Source organism: Archocentrus centrarchus, chromosome 6 (genome assembly GCF_007364275.1).
Source record: "Archocentrus centrarchus isolate MPI-CPG fArcCen1 chromosome 6, fArcCen1, whole genome shotgun sequence".
Taxonomy (NCBI): domain Eukaryota; kingdom Metazoa; phylum Chordata; class Actinopteri; order Cichliformes; family Cichlidae; genus Archocentrus; species Archocentrus centrarchus.
This window is the reverse complement of record NC_044351.1, coordinates 10,135,307-10,150,528: the sequence shown is the minus strand read 5'-3', so window position 1 is coordinate 10,150,528 and position 15,222 is coordinate 10,135,307. Positions and strand designations below refer to the sequence as shown.

General features: G+C 39.3%; 1 protein-coding gene across 3 annotated transcripts in view; it reads left to right on the top strand.

The window, feature by feature from the left end:
- The window catches only part of LOC115781525 (pleckstrin homology domain-containing family A member 7-like), a 129,071-nt gene that overhangs the window by 55,818 nt on the left and 58,031 nt on the right, over positions 1 to 15,222 (top strand). For all 3 annotated transcript variants that reach the window (XM_030731210.1, XM_030731207.1, XM_030731208.1), the window contains exon 4: positions 7,377 to 7,454. In XM_030731210.1, the coding sequence (XP_030587070.1) occupies positions 7,377 to 7,454 (78 nt within the window). The remainder of the gene's footprint in view (positions 1 to 7,376; positions 7,455 to 15,222) is intronic.

Here is a 15,222-nt window from a genome sequence, read left to right as displayed (position 1 = left end):
CCTTATGTCAGCTGGGATAGGCTCCACCCCCCCCCCCCCCCCCCCCCCCCCCGCGACCCTGATTTGGATAAATGGAAAAGAATGGATCGATGGATATTGAACTAGTCAGTTACATAGCAGAATCAATCAGTTCCACCTGTTTTGGTGTTAATGACATTAACAACAGGTGCACTGTCCGATAGCGCCGGCCTGTGAGATTTTTCTGGCTAGAACCCTATAATAGTAGTGGATAATAGCTGATTATTATTGCATTCTAACAGTATTCAAGAACAGAGATAATTTTTCAACCAGTCATGGCCTGAATGAAAACTAGAAGATTAAACATCAAGGAAAAAAAAACATTTTACTACAAAGGACATTGAGTGTCAATCAGATGAGTTTGGCATGAGAACAGAGAGGAAAGAGTCTATAGACTTTGACTTGATTCAGGAAGCTGTGAGGATAGAACATATCTGATTATTACACCTGATTTGTTGCTTCAGTAGTACTAATGTGACCGCTTCATGATGCTTTGACTAGTTTTTTTATTCTTCATAAATTACTAAAATAATCAGTCATTCCTCATATGTTTTGGTGATTAATTGCTTAATTTCAGGGCTTGTTACCCGCTCTATGCTGGCCACGAGGAAAAGTAGGTGGAGGTCCTGTGACACCCAAGACACACGATATAGCAGGTGCAATGTGTGCTGTCTGTCAATGAGGGCCATCATGTGTGGTATTTGTAATCATGTGTGTTTGCATGAGAAGTTAGCCGCATTGTGCAAGCGCTGTAACGGACAGCCCAGTGTTTACGTAACCCTGGAGGTTTACCACCCGTCCTTCATAAATGCCATGTGGTCAACGACGGGGGCAGAAAAGTCAAACACAGAGGCACTGCGTGTATCAGCTGACAGCAGCTCAATGAGCAAGATTGTCTTATAAGAAAAAAGGTTCTGTTTAATTCCCTAAAGTTTTGCTTGGCTTTTTCTGAGAAATAAAATCTGCCTGAGCTGCAGGGGAGTTGTTCTGATAAATGAAAATCAATAGAAGCCAAAAAAAGAAAATCACAAAATTAAAGCTCTAAAGAAACACAAAAGGCAAAGTGGTCTTTAGATTTGTGCTTTTTCTCTGATGACAAAGTAATGAGCCATTTTCTCTGAACAGCTTGTTTGGGTTTCTGTGTTTGGTCAAAAATGACATGGCATGAGCCCATTAGTTTTTTATGTTGTCCTAGATGTATCAGCCTCATGTCACAAAACCCCAAATTAATGTCTGAGAGTGATTACTGTAGTGTAAGGGAGATATTTATTAGTTATTGGACACTTTGTCTTAACTGTGTCAGGAATATGTTAGGCTGTTTTTAAATATATAACTTTAGCTCTGTTTTGTTAAAAACATAAATGTTCTGACTCTAACTGCACATCTCAGAAGGTCCGTAAGAGCAATAGCAATGGAGTTGATGGTTTTGATTGAGACATATGTTCCCTCTCAGGATCAGTGTTGAAACAGTACTCCAAATGAAACTATGTCTTCTATATACAGTATTTTTGAACTTGGTAAAATCACAGTTATACGTCTAAGTCTTATGGTGAGAGAAAGAGCTCAACATGTTTAATTAAATGTATTTATAGCGTACATGTCGTGTTTTAGGTAGTCTGAGGAAGTTGTTAACGCTAACGTAGTTTAATGCCTCAAATTTGACATCTTTCTGACAGCTTGCAGGTAAACTGCACACCTTACGTGGAATGTTACATAGACAGTGTCAGCATTAATAGAGCTATTTTAATCAGAGGAAGGTAGCTCTTCAATGATATGGTTGTTACATAAGACTCTCATGGCTGGAGAGCTGCTATAGCAGAAGGTGGGATTGTGCCTCCTCAGTTGTCATTGTAGATGAAAGTTTATGGGACGAAATAAATGTTTGGATCAGTTGAATGTTATTATTAAAGGTTCAGGATATGCTTTTAGGTGATGCTCAGTTTCAGGTGCACTGTGACACTGTACCTCTCACACATAGTAAAATAATAGCAAAATAATGTGATCTGTAACAAATATGAGGAAATGAATGAAAGTCTGAGCAGTGGCTTTGATTTGATTGAAACCTCTCCAGCATGCTTATTCTTTTCTAACACATTACATTAAAAACATGTGAGAACATTTGAAAAGTGTAATGAGTTTATACCTGAGCTCCCACTTGGTGAAATGTGATAATGTACCATATTAGCACTTTGGATCCAAAAACTGCACATCTCCAAACATTCCATACAGAAACACGGACGGTATCTTTCTTGCTAACTTTTAGTAAATGAGTAAATGTATTTACAAAGGAGTATGTGACCTTATTTAGATGTTACACATTAGTAGAGCTAGGAGGTTATCAGTTAACGGTAGTGCTGGCCATCTAGCTTTGTTATTAGCATGAATCCATATTACGTGTGATGGATAGATAGTGTTTAACAACACTTAAATTTAAGTCTTAATACCATTTTAACAGGTGAGTTATATAAAAACGAACCCTCAATACAGCTGTATTGTGTTCCTATAAAGCTTGATCAGTGGCAAAGAGGGTGCTGCACAGTTTCTGGTTTGCATTGCACTTTTCACAGATTCACTATCAATTGTTGATTAGTTGGCAAGAGTTTGAAGACACATTTTCCATGCAAACTATGAGTATCTGCAGCAATCTGCTAATGGCCAAAGCTCTTTGTGACTGATTTCACCTAGCAACTGGCAGCAACCACTTGCTGACCGGTTGAGGAATACACGTTTTCCTGTGGTTAGCAAGTTGCACCTTGACCAGATGTTTTTGGTAGCCATCATCAAGCTTCTGGCATAATTCTGGCTGAATATTTGACCACTCTTCTTGGCAGAATTGGTAGAATTCATTTTGATTGGTTGGCACAGACCTGGCTTTTAAGCATAGTCCACAAAATTTCAGTAGGGCTGAGATCAGTGTCATGGTCCGGGGTCCACTGGACCCTGTGTTTTTGTTTGCTTGCTTTTGTCTGTTCTGTTTTGGGTTTTGATTGTGGGGTTTGGTTATGTTTTGCTTTCTAGTTCCTTGTGTTTTCCCGGTGTCAAGTCTGCATCTTTGTTCGCTCTTCTGTCTTCCTGTTTTATTTTGATAGTGGTCTGGTCCCTGTCTGTCGTGTTCAGTTTTGCTTCCCCTTGTCTCGTCAAGGTAATCGGCGTCACCTGTGTTCCCACCAGTTTCCTCTTCCCTCATCAGCCCTCCCGTGTATTTAAGTGCCGTGTTTTTTCTGCCTGTTGTCGTGTCGTCATCTTATGTTCCCCTGCTGTGTGTATCCTGTTTTGCTTCGGCTGCGTTTTTGCCACTAGCCCTGTCTAGTCCGGCCTTTTGTTCAGTACTCTAAATAAAATGGATTTTAAGTCTAACCTCTGTCTGGAGTATCCTGTATTGGGGTCCTCCTTCCTGTCTGCCACACAGGCAATCAGGGCTTTGGAAAGGCCTTTCCAGAAATTTAATTTTAGCCTGCTTTATCCATTCCAGAACCAGTTTTGATGTGTGTTTGGGATCATTGTCATGTTGGAACACCTAATTTTGTCCAGGAGAAGAATGGTCAAATATCCAGCCAGAATTGTTCAAAAAGCTTGTTGATGGCTACCAAAAGTATCTGGTCGAGGGACAACTTGCAAAGAAAGCCCCAAATTACCATGACATGCATGCCCACGATGAGTGTGCGTACACTTCTGACTACAACTCTATATGATATTTACCATTTTTGTCATTCAGGTCTACTAAAGCTGCCCTGGATTAACGCTACGATGAGTAAAAGAGGAAAAGAAATACACATAAATACACGTAATAGCAAAAGGACTCAGAGATGTTAGGCACATTGTAAAAATGGCTTTTATTTTCAGTGTGAAAGGGCATTATTAAAAGCTTGCTGTATAAAGCTGTTAGCACCGGATTCAGTATTTTTCCTTCACAGCTCAGGTCACCATTGCCTACGTTTTTCTAAAGTGACACTATCACACCTATTATATCGTGTACTATTTTGAACCTCACTGCAGAATGAAATCACAGCCTCCAGGACACTTACACGCTGTTCTTGTTCATATTCTGTGAACAGTCTGACATGGCTTTATCAATTTCCCCTGGAGAAGTGCTGCAAATCTGCTCAAACAAATCAGCTCCCAAGTAAACAAGCCTTTGTTTGAATGTGTGCAATCAATATATATATATAATCAAATTTAGCACTGTGTCCGCTGAAGGGATTTGAGGTGACTGTGACCTCAGCACTCATAAATGCCTCTTGACCTTTTAATGGTCTGCTAAAAAGAGTGTGTTAATAGGTTTAACACATTGCATTTAATTTCACAAAATTGCTTTGAATTCTGCATGCATCCATTAGGTTTTGCACTTTTGTGTTAATGAAAGCTGTCATCACTGCAAAATAAAATCATTTCATAAACCATGATGTATTTATGCTTTGCCAATTGCAAATTGCCTAAATGCACTGCTTTTACATAATGCTTTAAGCCATTAATGAATTAAGGATGTTAATGGTATATTTATACCGTTACTCCCCATTCATGTAACACCATCTTGCAGTCATTCTAGTACTGATTTTTATGTAATCCATTTACATGATTTCCCAAAAACCTCATGCATTTTCATACCTTTTCAAAATTTACCACCATGACCAAATCATGTTGACAATTCTGTTTCATTATTACTTCATTAGATTCTGGAAACATTATGGTTAAAAAATGGGTCAGCATTTTTACGTCAGATCTATAATCATAATGCAACCAGCCAAAAATCATCACTTGTGTCCATCAGTAAATGGATGACACACCGAATTTGAGTGTGTCTCAGTCATAACTCACAGCTCATAGGCCTGTCAGAACAATCTGCTTTTTTTTTTTTTTTTTCTCACCACAGCTGATCAATTATAATTCCTTCCTGATCAGACAGTTATTAATTTTGAGCTCCTCCTACTGGGTTGCAGGGGTTCTTGTTATAGCAAAACAATGAGCATATTCCTCTAAAAGGTGCTACTATCTAGAGCACTGTGAAATTTTGTCCCCTTAAAATGCATTCCTGTGCCACAGTAAATATCACATCTCTTGATTAGAAGCAAATGTTCTTTATGCTTTTTAGCATCCTAGCATGTATTCACTCTGTAGATATTTTTTAAGGCCAGGTGCAGGTGTAGATGTTAGCATGGTCCCCCGTATACCGCTGTAGGATTAAATCCATTGTGTTGAGGTGGTGATCTCTTTGCACCATGTTCTTATTTGAACACACAACCTACACCAGCTGAGAATGCAGTGCGTTAGAAAAGGCTGAATTACATGACACTACTGTATATAGTGTGGCGAATGGTGAGAAAGGGTTGTGTTAACAACATAAGCTGTAAACTTTTTCTTGGAAAAGTTAGGCAGTTCTATTAGTCGGAGTTTGAATAAACCATTTGTATTTTTCTGTCCTTTCAATTTAGATTCTACAGAAAAAACAAAGAAACCAAAAAACCCATGATGGCCAAATGTTTAAGTAGTCTGAGTTAGAACTGGCTGCAAGAAAACTTAGTGTTTCTTAGCAATAGCGGATGCAGTGGTGGAAGTAATTCCCATGACTAAAGGGAAACTGTAACAACAGTCAACCATGTTGAGCTGAAGAGAAGTGAGGGCATTCAGATGTGACCACTTTCTTTGTGTTAGTCTTGTAAGTCTTGTTCTGTACACTGATAATGGCATTGTGAGTCCCTGTTATGGAGCCTGCTGCTGTCATGTCACGTATTCCCCTGGGAAGCCTTGTATTCCCATAGGAATTGATCTTCTGCTACATCAAGCAGGATTCTGTACAGCACGAGTTATTGGAGCTGCTGTGAAATGGAAAACTGTGACATTACACACCAATTGTAGTTGGAGGAGACATTTGTATTTTCCCCTAATGGCTCCTTTGTTTTAAGTTTCATTTGATTTTTTTTTTTTCTGTAGAAATGAAAATTGGATGTACTAATTAATTTAATTACAGTATTACAGAACCTCTGGACAGGACCAAACAGTCCAGAGTTAACCCAGTGCTCCACCTCTCAGCTGAAAGCTGCTGATGCTCTGGCCTGGATTTGCTTCTCTTTCAAGCTTTTAGCATCTTCTGCCAAATTCAGGCTGGGTGCATAAAATACCTCAAATTCTTATGCACATAGAATTTTAGAAGATAAAGATTTTGCCATGACTTATAGAAGAGCCCAAGAGTTCTTCAGATTGACTGTTTAATTTGAAAAACAGTCCAAAGCCAAAATACGACTGGTTTGTATTGATGTAATGGTAACTATACAACAGCTGACATTTGGCAACCTAAGAACTCAGTGTCCATATCCCTAGCATCCACTTCTGTCAGATTGACCCTCTGCATGTCCTCCTTCATTACATGAATCTTCTCTGTGGTCTTCTTCTTTTGGTTCTTCCTGGCAGCTTCAACATCCTGTGTGCAGTTTATCCACTATCCCTCCTCTGCACATGGTCAAACCATCTCAACGTTGCCTTTCTAACTTTAACTCCATACTGCTCAGCTTGAGCCGTACCTCTGATATACCGTACTCATTTCTGATCCTGGAGTGTACTCCTAGTGCTGGTCCCAAGCACGGATAAATGGGGACGGTTGTGTCATGAATGGCATCTGGGGTAACATTTTTGCTAGATCAAGCATGCAGATCATCATAAAGACTTCAGTTTTTTAAATACAAAAAAGAGAGCTATAGCTAATGATTATTTAATTATTAATTCATCTTTCATTGATTGCCAATTTATGAGGCATGAAAAAATGTTTATTCGTTCATCAGAATAGTTCCTGTGATTTATTTTCTGTCAGTTTACAAATTGATTGTAATCAGTGTAGGTCTAAAAATAAATGTATAGTAAAGCCTTCCTTCAGTATTTTCTGTATGCAAAAAACATTCTGAAAAAGTGACACACACACACGGACTCTGACCTTAATGCCACCCTGTGTTGTTTAGCTAGTCGAATGCTTTTACACTCTGGTTGAGGGTTAGAAAGACTGATAGGCTGAGTCTATAACTGATGGAGGCCCATGCCTGCACTGTTCAACATTTGTGCTGAGCCCAACACTTTGGTCCACACAGACTGTGCAGGATTGTTGGGTGGGGTGAGTTGTGGGTGTGGGCCCTGCATTCACCCCTCACATTCTACACAGGGCTGGGAAAGTCAGGGATGAAGGTCCATCAGGGTGGAGAGGTCGGACAGAGCTGTTAAGTCTACTCCTCTGGGGAATGATTGGCTTGTGTTTGTGTGGAAATTGTAAACAAAGTAAGGGTGAAAATCCAGGATCATGCTTTAATGCTGTTTGTATTGCAGCCAGAGTTGATGATTTTGTTTTCTCTTTCTCTCTCCTTCCTCTGTCACTACAGTCACAACCAGAGGACCACAACATTTCGCCATCCTGTAACCGGACAGATTTCTCCAGAGAACGTGGATTTTATCTTGCAGTGAGTTATTGACGCACACACAAAAGTTAAAAAAAAAAAGTTTTTAAGGGCAGATACTTCACCCTGCATTTACACATTATCTGTGTATCAATACTAAAATAGGCTTAAGTGTTTTTGTATCTTGATCCTTGGGGTGAACACCACGCAGTGAGCTGTTTATTTTATCACTTTCTTAAAAAAATGATACTAACAAGGACAATCTAAAATAATTTGGCAAAAACCCTTCTGCTCTTGTGCTTCTGTTCATTTTATAGTTTTTCTTACATTAGATCTTTTACCTGAAGGTGACTTTGGAAACATCTTAGAAAACTCAACTGCATCTTTTTTTCCTGAAGTTTAGTCGGATCTACTTTAATCTTAAGTGGGTAGATGGCAAGTTCTATGAAAACTACTGTGGTTTTGGCAGGTGCAGCTTTACTTTTAGCTGCATTTGTTTTTCTTGCTGAAATTTAAATGAGACTTCTAACATTTGAATATGATGCTGGATCTGGTTAATCTAACCAGCATACAGACTGCAGGCAGGGAGACATGAATAACCTGGGTGAACACAAAGATTAAAAAATTTCACTTGACAGATTTTAATGTCAGCCAGAGCCAAGCTAGCATCCATACATGAGTTATATTGATCTTACTGATCTCTTTGCTAAAAGTGAAAAAGCATATTTCTTAAAATGTTGAAATATGCAAATTCAATATGAAAATTCATATGCAAACTCAACAAGGTTTCTGTGTGAACTTTCCTCGATTCTGCCACCACCACCATCTTCTTCAGCTAGGCTACCACAAAGCCAGAATAGATTCAGTCATAATGACATCTGTAATTTCTGTTAGCATGGAACAAAAGAGAGAAGCCCGTTAACCACAGCGCCTCACAGACTGACTGGACGGGGTCGCTGTACCAAACGAAAATGCCTGTTTATAAAAATCCTCACTCATCAATCATTTCCAATGGACCAGAATCAACAGTGTATATAGACACACAAAACACAGTATGAGTGCATATTTTTAATGTACAGATGGTAACTGTGTTTCAATTCTTTACAAACGCACAAGCAGACAGCACATAAATACAGTGGAGTCACTGTTCAGAACTTCGTATTTTGGGCCTTGGGCTCAGTAAAGTCAAAGCATTGGTGGTAAACTCATCCTGCTCTCTCCTCTCTTTTCTCTTACCTACTGAGACCCAGCCCATTGACTTTTGTCCTCGGTAGCGGACATTACATTTTCATGCACATCTTTTGAGTTTTTCAAGAAACTAAATTTATTCCTGTTGTACTCTAAAGAGGACATCCTGGGCTTTCTGGGGATATGTCTTGTGGCAGGCGGGAATGTTGGGAACCTTGTTTTATTCTCAATCCAAAATGGCTGATTTTGCAGGAAGCACATTTAATGGAAAGAGGAGAACCAAGTTAAATATTGCTACTTTTTTGTTGTTTTCTTCATGGTTATCACATATGATTTTGTTTGTAAAAGTTTCAGGAAGAGTATTTTCTATTTTAAAAGGAGTTAAATCATTTATATTTTGAAATAATGGTCTTTGAATAAATGTCTATTGTAATGGATGTCAGGACCATCTTTATGTACTTTGATATCTAATCCTTGTAGGCAACAGGACTGAGGCAGAGATGATTCTGTCTGAGATAGCACAAAACTACAAGATTTTGCACCATCCACTAGGATTGCCTATTCGTACTGCAGGGGACTGTTTGCCTTCTGGTGTACAGTCCACCAGACTGATCCCTATGAGGCCACAGCAAAGCCATCCTGGCAATGTCTGCAGTCCCAGCTGGAGGCGGGCAAATCTGCAGTTACCCTGTGTGGTTTGGTATCAGTGATTCAGCCAGTTCATGTTGGCCAATCAGCACTCAGTAGGAATGAAAGATCTCTGATCTCCCAGTTTCTTAAAGGTGCTCAGAGGGTTATTCTTCAGCCTAACTCTGCATTTGTGCCGAAGGCACTATCCAAGTTCTACCTGTCCCAGTCTGTCGAGCTTGCCACTAGTGGCTTAGACCAGGAGGTAGCTCTGCGCCAGGCTTCTTGACAGAGTATATCAAGTGCACTCAGACTTTTAGAAAGACAAACAAGCTTTTTGTCTGTTTTAACCCTGGTGTCTTCAGGAGACCCTTGTCAAAGCCCAGGTTGAATGGCCTCTACAGCCATTGGGTTGTAGAGGCCATTCAGCACCCATGCATTTTTGGGTACCCTCCTCCCATCCAAGTATGGGTTCCAGTCAAACTACAAGGGACTTCACACCAGCACAGCTGTTTTATGGACAACCTGTGGGGCTTGGCCGTGCAAGCCAGAATGTCTAAATGAGTATCCACATGTCCTGACTAATAAGGGGTGCAAAATCAATTTAGAATAAGATATCACACATTCCGTTGGCCTGTGGAGTGTTTTTTTGTTTTGTTTTTATTTTGTATCATTGGTTAATGACCATAATTAGTTAAATCATTCAGTTCAGCTGTTTGTTTTGTATGAAGATCATCCCATTGTCCACTACAGTGGACATACTGAAAAAAATTGATAAAAAATAAATTTGAAAAAGTCTAAATCGCCAGTTGTTTCTTTGACACCAAGGATGTCTGCAGCTAAAATTCAATTGATTAATAAAATCTATATTACATCAAGTTTAGTTTTGATTCACAAGATAGAACCATGACTTAAACATACAGTGAAACTCTAATAATTTGTACAACTTTAATTTAAAATGGCAAATATACACAGTGAAATGGGGATGAAGGAGCCAATTTGATAGTCTTGTTGACTCTGCCCTCTGGGCCCTGTTTCACTGCCCCGGCTGCCCTTTTGAGTCAGCACTAGGAGTGAGGGATGTCATGTGCCCAACTTGAGATGGTAGACATTTTTTCACAATTTAAAACAACAACTACTACAATTACACCAGCTACTACAGAGGCACCCTGTTTTCAAATTCAGGTTGAATATCCAAATATTTAGGTTCATCCTTGGATGGTTTCAGACTTTAAAAGCTCTGAGTCTGGGAATAAACAGGTGAGAGTGCTTACTCTGTTTAGGACAGTTTGCCTTACACTCACACAAAGACTCCTGCCAGTGAGGGAACCTGACACCAGACTTTCACCACAGTGCAGGTCTCAGTTACAAGAGATTAGACATTTTTTTTCTTTTCCACAGCCCAGTTTATAATGTATAGGTCAGTAAGATAAATACATTTAGGACAAACTTATGTTTAAAGTGAATAGAAAGAATAGAAAAATTTATCTAAAAACTAAAGCAACATTTTGCTTTACTTGGAGATCTTGTTAGGAACTTGAGTATATGTTTTTTCAGCCCTGTAAGGAAAAATAACTCCACACCTTGTTTCTGGCATTTGGTTTGGATGGGATATAAATCAAAATGTAGTCACATGTTTGACAGTGTTCTTGTGTTTTCTGTTATTTGTTTTATTGTTGTTTTATTAACTTCTGTAGTCTGCTCTGTGTCCTCGTACCCTTCCTCTGTTTTTCTGTTTTTTCGCCCAGCTGCCGACCTGCATACACCCTCAGGGGATAAAGTTAAAGTTAAACATCAGCTTGCAGAGCACATTATTATATATAAAGAAATTGTTAAATTATAATTTTGTAAAATATTTTTGCAGATTTCATGTCAGTTGATTGTTTGATGATCATTTGACCAGGAAAACTATTAGGGGTCAAAATAAGAGGGCATGAGTCATGTCTAAAGGTCTTAATACCACCAATCATAGGATTTGGTTACAGAATTTAACTTGCTCATACTCGGCCATTAGGGCTTGGGGGGGGGGTTAATACAGCAAAGTATTGCGATATTTTGCACGGTGACATTGTATCTATACATACAGGGACACCAAATATGGATTTTTTTTTTAAAATTACATAAATTAAAATACTCTAGGAATTACTATAAACTAAATGCTCATCTCATGCACTACTATCCTGACATAACGTTAGATGAGCTAACTTGGATTTACTCGGCTCAATTGAAAAACCATCCAACGCTGGACAAACTTAGCTTGCCAAAACTACCTCCTAATTCAGAGCAAGCTAATGGTTCAGTCACACAAGTAAATATAGGACAGCAACCTCTACAAAAAATATTGGTGGCTGCCTGGGTATTTCATTGAATTTTTTCATGTTTTGCGACTGACTGCAGTTTGTCTGTCAGAGCTTTAGGGTGTTGCACACTCACAACCAGTTTGATTGCAAGGTGATTGCACAGGTCGCCTGATAGGAGGCAACCTTTCTGCAAATATTCACAGTGTGATTTGGACTGACTGCATCTCTCAGAGATTGTTGAAGGTTTGCAAACCCAACTGCTGTCTAATTTATAAATGCAGATGGATTGCCAACATGTTGCCATGAGGCTGAATGAGTCTTTGTCAATGAGCACAACTCGACTCAACTGGCTGCCAGCTGATGGTATTCTGGTTTTATTCCTGTAGAACAGGAAGGTTGCTGAGTGCAAAAGTAATAGTTAAATGTGAATTTCTGTTAAAATCTGAATTTCTGTCTATGTAGACAGCAATTTTTGACAGTTTATCACAGTAAATTGGTGTATTATCAAAAAGAGATTGCATGTAATTGCCAACTTGAACCCATTCAATTGCAGACTGATACCATACCGATAGCAGACAGACTCCATCTTATGGCAACATTTATGGCAGGTTTTTAGTGACAGCACGAAATAACCAAAGTCAGATAACTTTATCTTATTGGGTAAAACAGATATTGACAGAGTATAACTTTAGTATTTGTTGATCACTTTTTCACAGTTGGAAAAAAGTGATATATTACAATAACATATATTGCAATTTATCACAGAACGTTAAAAATTGCAGTAATACTGTATTGTGAGTGAAATATTATGATAGTATTGTATTGTCGGGTGTCTATTCCATCCATTTGTTCCTGAGTTAAACTTCTATCAGCTTTTAGGCAAACAATTCAATCAACTGCCAATGAGAGTGAAGGATATTGTTCACCGATATATGTGAGGGTTCCCTACTGTAGGTATCTGGAACGTCTGCTAGCGAAAAACACTTAGCTGAAGAGTGATGCACAACATGTGAATTGCTTCTTGTGTGGGCGTTCCTTTAATGTTGTACAAAGATCAATATCAGGGCCCCCAGTGTTTTGGAATAAAACATAAATGTATGTAAATGTTTGCATTTTCTAACTCTACACTACTATGTCCTCTTTAAACCATCTTATAAGCTGCTTATTTTAAGTTAAAGTGAGCTTTGCTGTGACCATCCAAAAACTGTCATTAAAGACATTCCAAAGAGATAAACTATATGCAGGTGTTTAATCCTTCATCCTACATAAATTAATTCCCTTAGAGTAGGGACATTAATTAATATAGCACATCGTTAAAAATATTGATTCATTTTCTGATAGCAAGCAACTCATATTTAACATCTCAGCCCAAAATGTACAAATTCAAAGAGGATATATCCTTTACTCTTATAGCAATGTACCATTTATCCCGCTGCCAAGTTTTGATTCCTGGTATTTAAGCAATATCTGTAATCCTTTAATTAGTATCCCTGGGTGTGTGATGAATGAATTTGTGTGGTTCACCTGTCTTGCGGTAGTGTTTTGTATATGCAGTTTGCTCTCAGGCACTATGGATATTAATGCAGTTGAGACTGGCTATGCGTGTTTTTGATGATTAGTGTGTGTGGGCATATACAGACACATGACAACTTATGACTTATGGGGTTTGTTGTTAGTGAGCTTCAAAGCTGAAATCCGGTTCTGTCAACAAAATCATTATAATTACGAAGTACATTTAAATAAATGGTTCTTAAAAATAAGGCTGGAAGAGACTTTCATGTGACTTTCTCCTTCAAATTTTACTTTCACTTCTGTCTGGAGTTAAAAACTCCCAGCACCTGAACCTTGAGCCTTCTTTGGGGATTAAGGGACCTGAGATCAGTACCGTCATCCTCTGGGCTTCACACTAAAAGCAAACTTCTTTCTTCAGTCTGAGACTTCAGCTGTCACACAATTTAAAAAGTGATATTTCTAAAAATTAGTTCAGGCAAGCGTGGGGGGCCAGTCAATAGTATCAGTTCTTTGAACCTCCAGGACCATCCTCCACCACGAGGCCAGTCATTGTGCATGAAGAGGAACCCAAGACCCACTGCGGCAGTGAAGGGTCTAACAGTAGGTCCAAGGATTTCATCACGATAACTGCCTGATTGTTTGGTCAGAGTGGCCAGTGGCCTCCTGGAGGTCATTTTGTAGGGCTTTGGCAGTGCTCATCCTGTTTCTCCTTGCATGACAGAGCAGATACTGGGCCTTCTGATGGGTTAAAGACTTTCTACGGCCCTGTCCAGCTCTCCTAGATTAACTGCCTCTCTCCTGGAATCTCCTCCATGCTCTTGAGACTGTGCTGGGAGACACACAGCAAACCTTCTGGCAATGACACGTATTGATGTGCCATCCTGGACTATCTGTGCAACCTCTGTAGGGTCCAGGTATCACCTCATGCTACCAGTAGTTATACTGACCCTAGCAAAATGCAAAACTAGTGAACAAAAAGTCAGAAAAGATGAGGAGAGAAAAAAATGTCAGTGGCCTCCACCTGTAAAACCATTCCTGTTTTGGGGGTCGTCTCATTGTTGCCCCTCTACTGCACCTGCTGTTAATTTCATTAACACCAGAGCAGCTTAAACTGATTAACAACCCCCTCTGCTACTTAACTGACCAGATCAATATCCCAGAGGGTTAACTGACTTGATGCTACACTCTGATTAAAACGTGTTCCTTTAATTTTTCTTGAGCAGTATAAATTGTACCAATACCAACAGCTGCCATAGTTTAATTTTTTCCCAAATGCATCAGAGCCAAATTCAGTTGCTGATTTGGTGAAGAACAATTAATAGAGCTTTTGTGGCAGCTAATCTAATCAGAGAACACATTAAAATGTAATCAAGTTTCAGGGCGCAGGCACAATTTCTATCAGCCTTTTTTCCACTTCATTTTTTTTCCTTTCTGCCTTCATCTCATTGATTTCAATTTCTCGTTTCCTCTATTTCTGTGTCCCAACCAATCACTGTTTCTTCTGTTTCACTTTCCATAGTTCTCCCATTCCCCATATATCCTGTCATAGTCTTTTGCTGGGAACTCCACCTCCCTACCTGTAGGAGAGTGATGTACCTGGTGGCTAGAGAAACAATATTGATTTGAGTATTAATTCCTTTTAGCACTGAAAGTGAAGTGAAGATTGTTGTTTTTCACATGGGCAAAAAGTGAATTTTTGGTAGCCTAACTTGTCTGGCAGGGACCCCACTGCAAGGCACATTGTATCTGCAGTCACTGGTCTCTCCGCTCACCAGTGTGGCTCTTTTTGGTGTGTCATTTATTTTGCTTCTACATCTCTGCTTTCTCTTTGGATCACTCGTCCCATCTCCCTTGCTCCCTAGTCTTTTTCTGTCTGTCCAACCCCAGCCATTCCCACAGTATGCATCATCTCTCTCACCTCTCTTTCCTCCATACGTCCCAAAAGATGAAGAACCTGGTTACATATTTCCTCGCTATGTTCTGATGGATCTGTCTTATTAGCAGCTGTGTAGGCGTGAAGCAGGCCTACCCAAACCACTATGATAATGTGTCAGTGCAACCCACACACACACACGTTTTACCAATATGTGTGTGCATATATATTGCTATGAAAGCAGTGAAATTTGCACAGATTTTTAATAGAGGGAGCCTGTGGAAATTATGTCTATTTGGCTGCTGAATAGGTAAGGCTTTGTAGCTCAGTG